Source organism: Prionailurus viverrinus, chromosome D1 (genome assembly GCF_022837055.1).
Source record: "Prionailurus viverrinus isolate Anna chromosome D1, UM_Priviv_1.0, whole genome shotgun sequence".
Taxonomy (NCBI): Eukaryota; Metazoa; Chordata; class Mammalia; order Carnivora; family Felidae; genus Prionailurus; species Prionailurus viverrinus.
Window position 1 is genome coordinate 20,307,990 of NC_062570.1, and position 17,567 is coordinate 20,325,556.

A 17,567-nucleotide genomic window follows, 5' to 3' on the forward strand; every position below is an offset into this window, starting at 1 on the left:
AAGGGACTGGTGGGATAATTTGCATGCCCTCTGCACCTTTCCCTCGCTCTTGGCCTAGCTTGTCTTTCCTCCTCAGACTCCTCAGTATTCTAGAGAGTCGGCCAGTAGAGATCCTTTATAAGAGTCATGGGCTGGGGCGCCTGGGTGGCTCAGTCGGTTAAGCGTTCGACTCTTGATTTCAGCTCAGGCCATGATCTCATGGTTTCGCGAGTTGGAGCCCCACATTGAGCTCGGGGCTGACAGTGTGGAACCTGCCTGGGATTCTCTGTCTCCCTCTCTCTCTCTCTGCCTCCCTCATTCACTCTGTCTCTGTCTCTCTCAAAATAAACTTAAAAAAAAAGAGTAGTGGGCTCTGAAGAGGGGTTAACCCTTGGCAAGCTACAGGGGTAGTCTTCTTGTACTGTTTGCAACAGAGCTGGCATAATGCAGGGGAGGGAGGCAACCAAACAGGGCCGGGAGTCAGACTGCATGTCACTTCCTGTGTGACCTTGGCCCAAGTAACTTGGGCCTCGCTTACCCAACTGAAAATTAGAGTAAATAATGAACGCAAAGGATTGTTGCTATTCGTGACAAATAATCAATGCTCGGTATGTATCAGCTCTTTCCGAGTGCTAGGTACTTGACACGGTGCTAAGTGTCATTTTACTACCCTGTCATTTAAACCTTTACACACCTTGTGACTGGATACATCACACACCCCCACTTTTAACGTTTTTTTTTGGGGGGGGGGGACAGAGAGAGACAGAGCATGAACGGGGGAGGGGCAGAGAGAGAGGGAGACACAGAATCGGAAACGGGCTCCAGGCTCTGAGCCATCAGCCCAGAGCCCGACGCGGGGCTCGAACCCACGGACCGCGAGATCGTGACCTGGCTGAAGTCCGACGCTTAACCGACTGTGCCACCCAGGCGCCCCACACACCCCCCCTTTTAGAGGTGAAGAAACTGAAAGTCAAGGGGCCACGCAGACAAAAAGAGGCAGTGCCAGGGTTTTTGAACCGAAGGCCAACTCCAGAATCTGGGCTCAGGGTGGTTCTGCCCCGCACAGGGCACTTGGGAAATCTGTGGGAACATTGTTGATTGTTGCCACGATTGGAGGCTCCACTGGCTTTTAGTGCATGGAAGAGAGGGGTGCCTAGCATCTTGCAACATTCAAGTCAGTTTTATACGTGGAAGAAATGTCCGCATCCCAAGTGACTACGGAATGTTTTCCAAATATTCATATAGGTGAAAACAAACGTTCCAGAATTAACTATGTATACAACAATCACATGAAGGATTTTTTGTAGTTTTTTACAATTATTAACGTTTATTTACCTTTGAGAGACAGAATGTGAGCAGGCAAGGGGCAGAGAGAGAGAGGGAGACGCAGAATCCGAAGCAGGCTCCAGGCTCCAAGGTGTCAGCACAGAGCCCGATGCGGGGCTCGAACTCAGGAACCGCGAGATCATGACCTGAGCCGAAGTCGGACACTTAATCAATCAAGTCACCCAGGTGCACTGATACCTGAGCCATCAACGCACTGGCCTGAATCCGTGTGGATTTGTAACTTGCTTTCACAAAGTTTCTGCAGGACTGAGCATCTCACTTAGTCCTTTGCGCCTTCCAGCTTATCTGAATTTGAGCATGAATCTATCGAAACACGGTATCTTATTGCAAGTTGTTTTTCTTTAACTCTCCTTCAGATTTACAATTACCACAGAATGTGTTGGTTATCTGTGAATAGTAGATATGAATCTATGTATCTATGAATACTACCCACGATGGTAAAGAGGATATTACAAAATCTTTCTTGTAAAAACAGAGGTGCGAGCTCTAATAGGCTTGGGAACCCCGCTGCATTGTTAATACACTTTCTAAAGATGGGTAGGATTTAATTAACCAAGTTTCCATTCAAATCAGGGATCATGCAAGATTGTGCCTTTGTTCATCTCTAGGCCACACCTCTGTTCTAAAACAAAACTGTGTCCCTTCATTCAACAAATAGGCACTGCCAGAAAAAAAGCAGGTAGCAACTACCTCTAAGAGTAGTGTTATTATTCTCTTTTTATTTTATTATTTTTTTTTTAATTTTTTTTTCAACGTTTATTTATTTTTGGGACAGAGAGAGACAGAGCATGAACGGGGGAGGGGCAGAGAGAGAGGGAGACACAGAATTGGAAACAGGCTCCAGGCTCTGAGCCATCAGCCCAGAGCCCGACGCGGGGCTCGAACCCACGGACCGCGAGATCGTGACCTGGCTGAAGTCAGACGCTCAACCGACTGCGCCACCCAGGCGCCCCTCTTTTTATTTTAAAGAGTATTTATATATTTAAAAGTATTTTGAGAGGGAAACTTGTTTGAGGCTTTCACAGCTGGGGAAATATGGTATGCAAACCCCAGAGCTCCAATTCTGCCCCATGATTCCAAGAGAGGCAGGGTCGATAGGAGCGGCATATATGAAAACAAAGAAGCCACCATTCTGACCTCAGAGGCTCTCCCTATCCAGGGGGAAGACAGCCAGGCTTGCAAAACATCTCCCAAATGTGTGGAAAAGGCTATACTAAAGGTGCAAAGCATATAGGGAATTCTGGGTGGGGAAGTCACCAGCCTCGCCTAGAATTCCAGAAAGAGAATATCTCATCTGGCTTTTGAAAAGTGAATAGATCACCAGGTAGAGAAGAAGAAAGAAGCCATTCTAAGCCCCCAAGTCCTGCTCGGAGGATGTGATTCTCTCTTGGCTCTACCAGTCTCCATTCTTTCTGGGAAGCCACATCTTACAACACTCCTTGCTACTTCCAGTCACTTCCTTTAAATGAGGAGACCTATGTTTACTTATGTTAGCCCTCTTCCTCCATCCTGGTCCCTGCAGACGGTTTTGTCATGGATAGATTGCCATGCTCAACAAATTTACCCTTAATATAAGCATAATGCCCAAACCCACTCTGTTAAATCCAAAGTTGACATCACACTTAATGGTGGAATATTAAATGCTTTGTCCTAAGATCAGAAACAAAGCAAGGATGTCTTCTGTCAATGTCATTCTACTCAACATTTTACTGGAGTCCTGATCAAAGCAATAAGGAAAGAAATAGAAGTAAAAGGCATACAGACTGGAAAGGAAGAAATAAACCATCTTTCCTCACAGATACCATGATTGCTTCTGGCAAAAATAATAAAGAACTCCACAAAACCATTACTAGAATTAATAAGTGAATTTAGCAAGTCACACAATTCATGGTTAATATTTTAGTTCAATCACATTCCTACAAAGTAGGAGTGATTAATTGGAAAATGAAATTTAAAAACAGTTCTGTTTTGGAGTACCTGGGTGGCTCAGTCGGTTAAGCGTCCGACTTCAGCTCAGGTCATGATCTCGTGGTTCGTGGGTTTGAACCCCGCATCGGACTCTGTGCTGACAGCTCAGAGCCTGGAGCCTGTTTCCGATTCTGTGTCTCCCTCTCTCTCTGCCCCTCCCCCGTTCATGCTCTGTCTCTCTCTGTCCCAAAAATAAATAAACGTTGAAAAAAAAATTTTTTTTTAAATAAAATTATAAAACACTGCTGACAGAAACTTAAAAAGACTTAAATAAATATCACACTTTTGGATTGGTGCTCAATATTGTTAAGAGGTCAACTTTACCCAACGTAATCCGTAGTGTCATTAAAATCCCAATTATAATTCAAGCTACATTTATGGTAGAAAATGAGTTTGTTCTTAAAAATTTACATGAAAAAGCAAAAGATCTAGAAGGGTCAAAACAAAGTTGGGGGACTCATACATCCTACCTGATTTTAAGACTAACCATAAAGCTATAGTAATCAGACTTAATCAGATACAAACTTAATCAAACCTCACTGTTCCAATTATCTATCACTGTGTAACAAAGCATCCCGAAACAGTGGCTTAAAACAGTAACAATCATTTACTTTGGTCACGAACCTGGGGATCGACTGGGCTCTGAGTAAAGATGGAGTCAGTTGATGGCCGCGGCTGGATCATATTCAAGCCTTTGTCACTCACGTGTTTGGGGTGCAGACCAGGACCGCTCAACAGCGGGGGCTCTTCTTCCTCTGGGTCTTTCTACTCATGGGCCTCCTGGGGGGGGCGGGACTTCCTGAGGAGTAGCTGAAGATTCCTACAGTGAGGGTCCCGGGAATCAGGTGACAGCGGCATGGATTTAACAATCTAGACTCGGAAGTTACCCTGAGTTACTTTCTCCACTTTCTATCTGTTGGAAGCCAGTCCCCAAAGCCAGCCCATATCCACAGGAAGAGGAATTAGATTCCATACCCTCATGGCAAGGAATGTCAAAAAAAAGTTGCAAGAAAAAAAAAATTGCAGACATGTTTTAGAGCCACCACATGGGGGCGCCTGGGTGGCTCAGTCAGTTGAGCGGCCGACTTCGGCTCAGGTCATGATCTCTCAGTCTGTGAGTTCAAGCCCCGCGTCGGGCTGTGTGCTGACAGCTCAGAGCCCGGAGCCTGTTTCAGATTCTGTGTCTCCCTCTCTCTGACCCTCCCCCGTTCATGCTCTGTCTCTCTCTGTCTCAAAAATAAATAAACGTTAAAAAAAATTTTATAAATAAATAAATAAATAAATAAATAATAAATAAATAAAGCCACCGCATGAACCAAACAAGTGAAGAACCTGACATAAAACTCACTTTGAGCCTAAAGAAAAGCATGGTAGAAACAAGAAAGCTTCTGATTAAATGGGAAATGCCACCTAAGACTCAGAGCTTTCCTGAGACTTCCATGGGATTAATCAGCAATGGCAAGTGAGTAAAGCCAAGAAAGCAGACTGGGGGTTGGGGGCACTTTTCCCCACCTCATACAAAGTGCTGACCTTACTCACCTAGGGGAGGTCCCCAAAATTTCACGTGCCTTCTGTCTTTCACATCCAATCCTTTTATTTATTTATTAAGTTTTTTTGTTTATTTTTAGAGAGGTAGGTAGGGGCAGAGAAAGGCAGGGGGAGACAGAGAGAATCCCAAGCAGGCTCCACACAGTCAGTGCAGAGCCCAACGCGTAGCTCGAACCCACAAACCATGAGATCATGACCTGAGCCGAAATCAAGAGTCAGAGGCTTCACTGACTGAGCCACCCAGGCAACCCACTTCTGGGCCTTTTAAACATGCTGTTCCCACTGATTGGTATGCCCTTCCTCCTTCCTCTATCTCCTAGTCCTTCTTAGGTTTAGTGTAGCATTTGCCCCTCCGGGAAGCCCTTGTTAACCCCCAAGCCTGGGTCAAGGCCCCTTCCGTGGGGTCCCATAATTCCCAGTACTTCGCCCTTTCTCAAGGCCCATTAGTGTCTTGCTGCCTATTTGGTTATTGGTCCCTTTACCGCAGTTGAAGCTCCCTGAGGGCACAAGGCACGATTTTGTACACCTTCGTATTCACAGCACCCCTGGTAAGAAAGACTCCCGACTTTCAGGGAGGGTGTGGCAGATTTCTGAGCTACAACAGGACTCAAAGCCACACAAGGAGGCGGCTGCGGGATCTCTCGCTTTATCCCAAGGTACGGTTCATCACCTCCCTGCACAGGCAAACTAGAAGTGGGCAGAGCAGATCTAACAGCACGATTAGCCAGTCCCTTGGTGTGAACAGCCAACACTACAATCTGCTCAACCGTGGCCTCCCCTCCAGCCTCCCCAAATCGGCCAACTCCCCTTCGCAGCTCCTCTCCGAGAGCAGATCGACCTGCTTCCCACTAAAACCACAGACGCGATAATAGGAGGGAAAAAAAAGGGTCGAGGTGGGGGGGGGGGGCACAATTGGTGGCAAGGACACGAGCATAGATTAATGATGCAGACCTCGCCCTGGCGGCCCCGGCCTGGGCTGGGGAAAGTTCATAGTTGATACCCATTAAAGGGCTTAATGAAATAATTATAATTCGCACCCCAGAGCATCAAAGAAATCAATACGGGGGAACTCTGGAGCACTCTGGGGGTGGCACCTCCCTGGCTTCGCAGTTCAGCACAGCAGGCAGAGCTGGTGGAAGTAAATGCAGTCCACATGGAAGCTGCATTAAAAGAGGGCAGTAATAGATTAAAAGCTGCCGGGATCCTGGCGACAGTCGTCGATATCCTTTATTCCCTACCTCGCTCCAATTCTGCCCCCTCCAGGCACTATTAGCCCAAATCAATGGGCTGTCAATTGACATCACCAGCTCCAGCATTAATGCGAGCTCACAAAAGCAGCCCAGCCCTATATTATCACTTCTCTCGCTTCCAAATTACCACATAATGCAGGCCACCGGCAGCCTGTGACATGTTAACACTACACACGATTTGTGCGGATTGGACTAAACGTTTCACGGCTAAAGATTTCATCAGAATCTTGATGACAGAAATAAACTGCTGCCCACGGGGGAAATCGCTGAGCATGAATAGAATTAGGCATTGTTTGGGAATCCACAGGGATGATGGGCTGGTAAACGGATTCGAACCCACGACCTGTGAGATCATGACCTGAGCTGAAGTTCGGAGGCTTAACCGATGAACCATCCGGGCACCCCTAAATATATTTTAAAGATCTTCTGGATACCAGTCCTTTATTAGATATATGGTTTGCAAATACTGTCTCCAATTCTGTGGGCTTTTTTCACTTCCTTGATGGTATCCTTTATGGAAGTTAATTTTCAGGAAGTCTTTTTGTGGCTTGCGTTTTTGGGGTCGTATCTAAGAAAACCTTGCCTAACCCAAGTCAAGATTTGGAGCTCTGGGGCTGGCTGCATCCTCTGAATGCCCTGATCTGTGGCCCAGCTCCTTAGAATAGGCCCTATTCCCTCCAAGTTGTGCTGTCTGTCCTCTCATATGGCAAAGACTAGTTGTGCCTCCTCTGCTCACCCAGCCCACCCCCACATACTGCCCCAACTGCAGGGCAACCTAAAGACATCAGGGGGTCCATTAGGCCAAAGGTTCCAACAGTCCTGTTGCCGCCAACTTTCATTTGGCTAGACCTATTCCAGGCTTGACTGATCATTTCCTCCTCTCACCAACTCTAATCCTGGCTCCTAAATTCTGCAAGGAGCCGATCTGTCAGGGGCCTGAGCTCAGCCAGCCAGCCAGCCAGCCACTCACCACTCCAAGACCCATGACCGTGACCACACCCTCAGAAAGCTCAAAGGGAGTACATTCTGCCACCAACCCATTGGGTGCCTGTTCTCCTTTTTCTTTCACTTGTGCCAAACACTAGAAATATAGGAGTGTGTGAATACTCTTGCATTCTTGGGTTTGAGTCTGGGGGTAGGTGGGAATTCAAGCATTTCATACAAATAGGATTCTCGGGAGAAGTTCAAAATAACACAGGGGCTTCAACTGGGGACAGTGTATCCACTAAGACTACTCTAACCACAGAGATTTAACCCTTTTTCTCCTCTATGGGGTTTTTTTTTTTTTTTGAGAGAAAGTGGGGGAAGGGCAGAGAGGCAGAGAATCCCAAGCAGGTTCTGCCGGCACTGAGCCTGATGCAGGGCCCGATCTCAAGAACTTGAGATCCTGACCTGAGCAGAAATCAAAGAGTCAAACACCTTCCCGATGGAGCCACCCAGGCACCGCTCCCTCCCAAGTTTCAAAGTTCTAGATCTAACCACCACCTCCAAACCCCAAGCACTCGGAGACCTCTACTCAAAGCTATAACCCCAACCAGGAAATGCTTTACCTAGAACACGAATGTGAATACACGGGGCTTTCTTCCTCAGCACTTGCTATGCTTCGGGTTAGGCAAAACCTGTACTTTCCTCAGCTACCCTTTGCAGTTGCTTTCTAAATAGCTACTGCCATCTAGTGGGAAAAGAGGCCCTTACACCCATATGCAGACCCCACCCCGCCAATGAAAATTCTGAACTTTTTTCCTATTTATGTTCCACCATCACTCCACGCTACCTTACCAGAATCCAAAAGGCTGTTTTTCCTATGAAAGTAGAGGACCTGGAAAATTATATGTACTCCATAAATATTGTTTGAGCAAAGGATTGTTTGCAAGTATTACCACGCTATTTTGTACTATGTTTTAAGTATATAAATATCAATGCTGTTGAAAGTAAATGTCTTGCTGTGGCTTTACAGATAAAAACTACGCCCTTAGTAGTTTAACAATTACTGTTGACGAAAAACTTAAGCTATTGCCAAATACATTTAGCTGAAACCAACACTAACTCTTAAAAAGGTGGAGATGGGAGGAACAGTGCACTTTTTGCTCCCTCTCCCCAGTCCAGTGGGATCCTGTGCAAAATTTAGGAACCAGCCATCAAGCACCATGATGTTACCGCTTATAACCACAACCCCAAATCACCGTTAGTAAAATTGCCTTTGCCACCCTATATAGATTTACGAGTGCACAGCTGACCATCCACCCATCCTTCCCCTAGGAGGTTGTTTAAAAAAAGTAGGAAAAGTGAAAGCTACCTGTTAACTCTAAACTGAATATAAGTGGTAAACACTACTGTTCCTTCCTTAGGGCCACCTTCTCTCCATCTTCTAAGCATTCTTCTTGCCAGAATTTTCTTGCAAGCATGCCATTTTATACTTTGTTACTTCGGAGTTACCAATTTATCTTCAGTCACTCTCTCCTGCTATCCTATAGACACATAAGGCTGAAACACATTTTTACCAGGTTTTGTATCTATGACCACAAACCAGGTCTCTCGCACAGCAGGAACCTAATTAATCACAAAAACGAAAGTTGATTTGAATCACTGTGCTTCTCAAATGCCCAGAGGGCGCCTGGGTGCTCAGTCGGTTGAGCGTCTGACTTCGGCTCAGGTCACGATCTCACAGCCTGTGGGTTCAGGCCCTGTGTCAGGCTCTGTGCTGACAGCTCAGAGCTTGGAGCCTGGAGTCTGCTTCAGATTCTGTCACCCTCTCTCTGCCCCTCCCCCGCTCATGCTCTGTCTCTGTCAAAAATAAAAAGAATTTTTTCAAAAAATGCTCAGATGAATATTGGGACCAAGTTACTAAGTACACAATTGCATGTGTTTTGAGGACCAAGATCATGAAACTCCTTTAAGAAAATATTCTTTCCAGTATGAATCCCAGATGCTCTCTGTTGAAAGGAGCCAGAGTTTCAGAATTCACCATGGTAATGAAGGAGCAAAAAACACAGGTTTTGGAATAAAGCCGATCATTATTTGAAGATTTCGATCTGCTCTCCTACCGTGCAATTTGAAATCAATCCAACTCAATCTGTGTCAACTGTAAACACCACCTTATGCAGATTAATTTTAATTCTAGCAGAGTTAATTTCCACCTTCTTGACAAAGCCCCGTTATTTGCCCTAGCACAGGTATGGCTTCTCCCATTTGCATAAAGGGACTGCCACCACTTTTCAATCTGTTTGTTCCACTGATTATACTACTGTTCCCTTTTGAGATCTCAAGTCAGTTTTGTTCCAGTTCATAAAGAATGCAGTGACAAAAAGGGACTAAAACAAGTCAGATTAAGAAACCAAATTATAGAAATACTCCACCCTGGGCCTTTCCCAAGGATCATGCATGGCTTTCAAATTTTGGATAAGCTAAGGGAAAATAAATATAAATCACATATGGTACCCCAAGTCTCCTGTAGACTCCAAGCACTACATGGGCATGGCCATAAATCACTATGTAGTGAAGTCCATGTAGTAATAACCTCATTTAGAGAAAAACTGAGGACTTCCAAACATCTTCACTATACTCACTGAACTAAACGACCATTCTGCAATTACCACTGAAATCCTAATATTAACTGTCATAACAGGAGTCACCCAGGAACCAACAATTCTATAAAGGCAGGGAAAGATTCCAAGCAGATCTTAAAGTTGGACTGTTCCACTGGGAGCATTAAGACCTCGCCAACACACAGCAGGTTTCTCCTAAACTGACCACCATATGGCAGGTGTCACCAGGCACTGTGGGTAACAATCCCTTTACCTGTTTCCTTACTTGAGGGTTCTCAGGACAGAGCTATACATTGCACACAAGGACATTTTGGGACTGAAATTTCATGGCAGCACTTGTGTAGCCCAATACCTTGGCTAACATTCCTCAAGAATCAAGGCCACGAATGTACAGCTTTGCTCCAAAACCAGGATCACATAAAGGCAATCCAGTTAAGTGGATTTAAGTGGAAATGTAGCAATGTTTGTTCAACAAAGTCCCTGAAGGTTAATCGGTGTTTAGTATTAAAGTCAGAATTAGATGCTCATGGTTTGATTCTATGGGTAAATAAACCCTACCCTCCTCAAACTCCATTGCCACCCCCTTCAAGTTCCCACCCAGCCAAGTTGAGAAAAAGGAACAGAACTGTTATCAAACGTGCTGGTGCAGGGCTTTACAGTTCCACACGTGGGTCAGTTTCACATGCTTAATGCTACTTCCATGGACTGGCTATTTCACTGTTCAAACGGACCATCCAAGCACAAAAACCCCTTCTGGTATTTTTAATGCTTCCTTCCCATCAACAGTTCTCCCAACACTGAAAAATCTGCAAATTCAAGAAGTTCACTTTACTATTAATCTCAAACCCCAAATACAACATTAGCATGAATTCATTAACCCAAGGCCTCTTTGAAAGATATAACTGCCCAAATACTATTTTGTGTGATTTGCAGTTAGCCAAATAAATATCCATCCAGCCCCAAACCAAAAATGCCTGCTGCCCTTGTATAGACTCAAGACAATCATATGGTGCCAATTTTAAATACAGTTTTATTTAAGACATTGCATTTTCCACTTAACAATACAGTGCTTATAAAGTGCAATGTTGTATTTCCTTTTCTTGTGCACATATTCCATATTCAAGTATCAAGAATGCCCAGTTTATTAACTATAGCAGCTCAACTTCACTGCCATGGAATTTGCTACAAATTTGGGTCCTTCAAATGTTTTGTGTGGAACAATGCTAGACCTATTCTCAGGTTGGCTTAATCAACCTCTTCAATGGTGGGCCCAGAGGAGGCACCACCAGAGGGGGGAGCTCCACCACCAGGGAAGCCTCCAGGCATTCCTCCAGGCATGCCTCCTGCACTCTGGTACAGCTTCGTAATGATGGGATTGCAGACCTTCTCCAGCTCTTTCTGCTGATGTTCGAATTCTTCTTTTTCTGCAGTCTGAAGACGACAAAACAAAATTCTTTACTACAGGTTCCTCAAAGGAGGAAACTTCCTACACCAAGTCAACCTGATGTTCCTAAAATGCAAAGACCTACCATCACATAGGAGTCTTAATTACCAACGGAACTCTTGGGTCACTCAGACATCCAAGGAAGGAATCTAAGTTGCCAACATCAGAAGTTCTGGTGGAAACCGCGAATGTATGGACCATTCATCATTGTGACCGATGTGTATCGTAAAATCCCATCTAATCTTGCTGAAACCCCCATACCCTCTCCACTCTCAATTTATTAGAAATTACAAACCTGGTTCTTATCCAGCCAGTTGATGATCTCATTACACTTGTCCAGGATCTTCTGTTTGTCCTCATCGTTGATTTTACCCTGAAGCTTTTCATCTTCGACAGTTGCTTTCATGTTGAATGCATAAGATTCAAGGGAATTCTTGGAGGACACCTTGTCTCGCTGCTTCTCATCTTCAGCTTTGTACTTCTCAGCTTCCTGGACCATGCGCTCAATGTCTTCCTTGCTCAAGCGACCTGTGGAAGTTAACTGGTCTTTTAGACAGGACTTTTGACATTGAACCTTCAGTTATCCTGCCAACCTTAGCCGTTAATGCTCCGAGCCCATTAGAAGCGAGCCCTTGGGTTCAATGCCCTTGGACAGATTTTATAAGATCTATGGTCCCTAGGACCCCAGATCAGATCTTTTAAGACAAAGGAAAAAGTGCCAAAGTTGTGCCTACCTTTGTCATTTGTGATGGTGATCTTATTCTCTTTTCCTGTGCTCTTATCCACAGCAGAGACATTGAGAATGCCATTAGCATCAATATCAAAGGTGACCTCGATCTGAGGAACGCCACGGGGGGCAGGAGGTATGCCTGTGAGTTCAAACTTGCCCAGTAGGTTGTTATCCTTGGTCATGGCACGCTCACCTTCATAAACCTTGGTAGGAAATGAGAATTACTAAGGAGTTGCAAGCATCACAGCATACCAGTTTACAGACGTTCAAGTCAACCAGGAAAGACCTCGCTCAGACATCCAAGGAAGGAATTGGCCAACACAAGACTTCTGGTGGAAACTACGAATGGTTTTGGAATCGATCATCATAGCAGGACAAGTCTTCCCAAAATCTCATAGGACCTGAAGCATAACAATTGGTACCAATACAGTAAAACATACCTGAATGAGCACACCAGGCTGGTTGTCAGAGTAGGTAGTGAAGGTTTGGGTCTGTTTGGTAGGAATGGTAGTATTGCGCTTGATGAGAACAGTCATGACTCCACCAGCGGTTTCAATGCCGAGAGAAAGGGGAGTGACATCCAACAGCAGCAAATCTTGAACGTTTTCGGATTTGTCTCCAGAAAGGATGGCTGCCTGCACAGCTAAAACAAAAACATTTAGTTAAAAAAAATAATAAAATAAAAACAACCTCGTTACCTAACTAATGTCTATCGCTCAGACATCCAAGGAAGTTAGACCATCATCAGCTTAAGCTTTTGGTGGAAACTACGAATGTTTAAGAATCACTCATCATAGCGAGTCAGCGTGGGGCTTTCAAGACCACCTGTTACAACCATTTAATTCGAATAGTGGATTACCTGCACCGTAAGCGACAGCCTCATCAGGGTTGATGCTCTTATTCAGTTCCTTCCCATTGAAAAAGTCTTGTAGAAGTTTCTGAATCTTGGGGATACGCGTAGAGCCACCCACCAAGACAATATCGTGGATCTGAGACTTGTCTAGCTTGGCATCCCGAAGGGCTTTCTCTACAGGGTCCAGCGTGCCACGGAACAGGTCAGCGTTTAATTCTTCAAACCGGGCACGAGTAATAGAGGTATAGAAGTCGATTCCTTCATATAGAGAATCAATCTCAATACTGGCCTGGGTGCTGGAAGAAAGCGTACGCTTGGCGCGCTCGCAAGCGGTACGGAGGCGACGGACTGCCCTCTTGTTCTCGCTGATGTCCTTCTTGTGTTTGCGCTTGAACTCCGCAATAAAATGGTTTACCATTCGGTTGTCAAAGTCTTCTCCACCTAAGTGGGTGTCTCCAGCAGTAGATTTGACCTCAAAGATCCCGTCTTCAATAGTGAGGATTGACACATCAAAAGTGCCACCTCCCAAGTCAAAGATCAGCACATTCCTCTCGGCTCCAACCTGCAATTAGAATACAAGGTGATTACTCATCCAAATCTCCAATGGCTCAAGTCAGTCGTTAAATGAATCCCAGCTCCACAAAGCATACATACCTTTTTGTCTAAGCCGTAAGCGATAGCAGCAGCTGTTGGCTCATTGATGATTCGAAGTACATTAAGACCAGCAATAGTTCCAGCATCTTTGGTAGCCTGACGCTGAGAATCGTTAAAATAGGCAGGTACTGTGACTACAGCATTAGTAACAGTCTAGAAATACAGAAAAAACAAAACCGTGTTAGAGATCAGTTCATAAATCTGGCAATACTCCCATCTCCGTCTACTTCTGCGTGTACTGAAGATAGCAATCACATGCTTTCTAAAGATAAGGCAGTCAGATTACTAATGTGGATCCTTCAATCAAAACCCCATGCATGAATTCATCAGGGAATCTAGTGCATAATGCTCAACTTCCAGCCACGTGGTCTCTAGGATTAGCAGGCTACTCACCTTCCCAAGGTAAGCCTCTGCGATTTCCTTCATCTTTGTCAAAACCATAGAAGATACCTCCTCTGGATAGAAACTTTTGGTCTCTCCCTTGTATTCTACTTGGACCTTGGGCCTGCCAGCATCATTCACCACCATGAAGGGCCAATGCTTCATATCAGATTGGACAACAGCGTCGTCGAATCTACGTCCAATCAGGCGTTTGGCATCTATAAAAGTTTATCAGGTCAAGTGTTACATTGCATCTACCAAGTAAGAACCCTAGTACACCATTACTGAAATGTGAAGATCAGAGACCTAGCAACCAAACTCCAGATTAGTCAAATGGACTCAAGTTCTCTCTGGCAGAATTGCTCAGATTTCCTTATCTGATACCCTATTTTTAGCATTTAAGAGTACAAAATTACCAGGTAAATTCTTAAAAAGGCTTTTCCCATTTTCAAAACTTTCATGGCTACCTTACATTGATAAACTTTGAACTTTCTCATTCAGTCTACACCACTTAAAACTCAAGGCATGTTGCTCGAAATTAACAGCTTACCAAAAACTGTGTTGGTGGGGTTCATTGCAACTTGATTCTTTGCAGCATCACCGATCAATCGTTCGGTGTCCGTAAAGGCGACATAACTTGGGGTGGTTCGGTTTCCCTGATCGTTGGCAATTATTTCCACTTTCCCGTGCTGGAAAACACCCACACAGGAGTAGGTGGTGCCAAGATCAATGCCAACCGCAGGTCCCTTAGACATAGTTGCTGAAAGAAAAAAAAAGCCCAGGGTTTGGAAAAAAACACCAGCACTTGGAAACGCTTCCTGCTCCTCAAGCTATCAGGTATGGACACTTTGGTAAGAAGATTACACTCAGCACCTCCCCCCAGAAACACTGCCCTTGTCGGAGGAAACCACGCGGGAGGGCCAGAGCGAAAAATGCTGCAATCGGGGTGTTACCGGGCCAACCGCGGGCGAGTCCGGCCCTGAATTAAGCACCTGCCCGGAGGGTCTGCGACAGGAGCACGTGGCCTCGACTCAGCGCAACCTTCTCCAACCCCACCCCCCACCCCGTGCTCCGGAGCCAACACAATACGGCCTGCGTGGCGAGCTCAGAAGCCCCCTCCCCCCGTGTTGGGCCCCTGCCAAAAGCGGCTTCCTCTTTTTGAGAGCCTAGGGAAGGGTCCGCTCCAGGGGGCCGGCTGGACTTCCCGTGCCCCGCAAACGGATGCGGCCTACGCCCAGCCCTCCTCGCGGGCACCGCCCTGACCCCGCGGCGACCATCACGGCCTGCAGCCCACGTTCCGCTTGCCAGCAAGGCCGGGTCCGCCGCCTCCCCGTAAGGAGCGCGCCCCAGGCGGGCAGGGGCCTGGGGGGCCCCCCACCTACAAGAAAATGATCAGAAGCCTCTGGGCCTCTGCAATCCCGACCAGCCCGGTGGTAGGTTACACATTTCTTAGAAACTCCCAAAAGCTCAGAAGACAGGCCTTACCTTCAGTATGGGCCCGGCCCCGCTTGCCAAACAAACAGCTACCTCGAGAGCTAACGCCGCGTTGAATGAGGCCGGTTTCCGCCCGCCACCCTGTCTCTTATACCCTGCCTCAGAACCTTCCAGAAGGGGCCCACCCCTGCCGGCTGCCCATCATGACTTCCTCGACCAATGGGCACGCGACCATCTCTGTGAGCCCCAATGACTAAGCCGGCTCTACCCTCGGGCCTCGCCCACTCCCGCCCCCATCCCACCCCACCTCGCGATGACGCACTCACCGCAGCGTTCTGGAACTTTCATTCTCGCCCCCGCTCTCCGAACGGCCCCGGGGAAAGGGAGGGTGGAGCCGTGAGAGCCCGCGCGCGGGAGTCCTCAGTCACCCCAGGCGCGGGGAGCCGGGCCGGGGGAGGGGGGGGGTGCATCCGCTTCTGCGCATGCGCTCCCCGTCAGCGCGGGCGGGAGCGGACGGAAGGAGGTGGAGGAAGAGGGGCGGGCAATTTTGGAACCAGCCAATGACAGCAGCACTAGCCGCAATCTGGATCTACGTGCAACCGGGGGAAGACGAACGCAGGGCCTGAAGGGAGGGGTCCGGACCCGGCAGCCCAGGAGCGAAGACGGAAGTGGAGCGAGGACAAAATGGCCGCGAAGGTTGTTGCGCCCCTCCCCCCCCCTCCGTCCTGGTTCTGTTTTCCCCACCCCCCACTTCGGCGTTGTAGAGGCTCATTTAGGCCCTCCCGGATTCCACGTTCCTATGTTTCGTATCTAGGGTGCCTTTGGGCTAAGTCGGCCTTCCAGGAACCGGGAGGAATGTCCCCACCCCTGAGCGCTACTAGGGTGTCTTGCCCAGGGACACACAGATCTGTGGCTGGAGGGAGCCGCCTGGCCCCACTTGGGTGTAGGAAGAGACAGGTTAGCCAGGCCAAGCCTCCAGAACCCTCAGTCACCGTGGCACCTGGAGGCCGGCAGCCCTCGAGGCCGAGGTTGGAGGGGCTCCGGCTTTTCAGAGCCTTTAAGGCCGGATGCTGTGCCTGGACCCTCGACAAAATAAGTGGCCAAAGCCGCTTCCTTGACCCCAGACAACTCCGCCACTCCCCACCTCCCGCCAAGAACAGGTTTGGCGTCTCGGCTCTGCCTCTGCATTTGCCCAAGTCCCGCACCTCGCAGTTACTTGTGAAAAAGAAAAGCTTAGCCAGATTTTTCCGTGGAGGAGAATCAGGCATTAGGAACCTGGGTTCCGGTAGCCCCGTGTCCTTGATTTAGACTCTCGGAGCTGCTTTTATTTTCAGTAACATGATGTAATGTCTTTCCTGCCTTGACTTATAAAAAACTAAGCGACAGATCGTTCAGAGGCATCTTGAAAACATTACTAATCGAGTCCACGAAACAGTACTACTTAGAATTAAAATTGTGGTGCATGGTGGCAGGTATTTAGGCCTTGTCATTCTAAGAGCCTTTCTCAGTACCTGGAAATGTTTTCCAGTGTGTTCTTTCAAACAGGCAGGGCAGCTGATACTCTTATTTGATAGATAAAGGGGCAGATAGATGAAAAGATTTTTTTAACACTATCTGACACAGTGGTGTGGCCGGAATTAGAAAGACCTTCCAGACAGTGCCTCCAGAAAGGGTGTCACAAGAGTGAGGACACCTTGTCCTTGTCAAAGCCAGTAAAGCCTACAGACAGATTCAAACATACGAAGGAGACATTTTCTTTTCACATTTGCTTTTTCCGGGGCAATGTTGGCTTGAGTACGTGGAGGTATATACTTAATTTCTTCCCACCTCCCAAGATATTAATTTTATATGGTGTTTTCGCAGCATATAAAGTGCTTTCATTTGTTATATCATTCAATCATCAAAACAGTTTTCTCAGATGTACATCCGGTATGAGGAGAAAAATGAGGTTCAGAGATGTTACTTGTGGAAGGATTAACAGCTAGCTGAGCTCAAATGGAACTTAGCTCTTTTGATTCCAGAATCTTTGGTCTGTGTTTGTTTTGTTTTTTTTATTTTTTTAATGTTTATTTATTATTCAGAGACGGAGCGTGAGTGGGGAGGGGCAGAGAGAGAGGGAGACACAGAATCTGAAACAGGCTCCAGGCTCTGAGCTGTCAGCACAGAGCCCGATGAGGGGCTCGAACTCACAAACCTCAAGATGGTGAGCTGAACGGAAGTCGGAGGCTTAATGGACTGAGCCACCCAGGTGCCCCTGGTCTGTTTTTTAGTTACACTACAGTGTAATTTTCTTTCTAGAAACACTTATAACTTCAACTCCAGAAAGTGGAAGATGTGTGCTGTGGGAGGCTCCTTTCAATTTTCTTTGGTATCTACAGTCTTCTCCCACTCAACCTATCAAGGACAGTCTCTGAACTATGCCCTACATATCACA

General features: G+C 46.7%; 1 protein-coding gene and 2 non-coding genes across 3 annotated transcripts; all 3 read right to left on the reverse strand.

Annotated features, from left to right (window-relative positions):
• Positions 1-10,647: 10,647 nt before the first annotated feature.
• On the reverse strand, positions 10,648-15,298 carry HSPA8 (heat shock protein family A (Hsp70) member 8). The gene is made up of 9 exons (XM_047879418.1): positions 15,185-15,298; positions 14,250-14,459; positions 13,712-13,917; positions 13,319-13,471; positions 12,671-13,226; positions 12,252-12,454; positions 11,816-12,014; positions 11,377-11,609; positions 10,648-11,068 (listed from the first exon to the last, which is right to left on the reverse strand). Exons 2-9 carry the CDS (start codon positions 14,452-14,454, stop codon positions 10,883-10,885), a joined length of 1,941 nt encoding a protein of 646 aa, XP_047735374.1. The 5' UTR covers positions 14,455-14,459; positions 15,185-15,298; the 3' UTR covers positions 10,648-10,882.
• Positions 12,099-12,184, reverse strand: LOC125147342 (small nucleolar RNA SNORD14). The gene has a single exon (XR_007145155.1). It is a non-coding gene; the product is annotated as a small nucleolar RNA SNORD14 (small nucleolar RNA).
• Positions 12,524-12,611, reverse strand: LOC125147341 (small nucleolar RNA SNORD14). The gene has a single exon (XR_007145154.1). It is a non-coding gene; the product is annotated as a small nucleolar RNA SNORD14 (small nucleolar RNA).
• Positions 15,299-17,567: the final 2,269 nt, after the last annotated feature.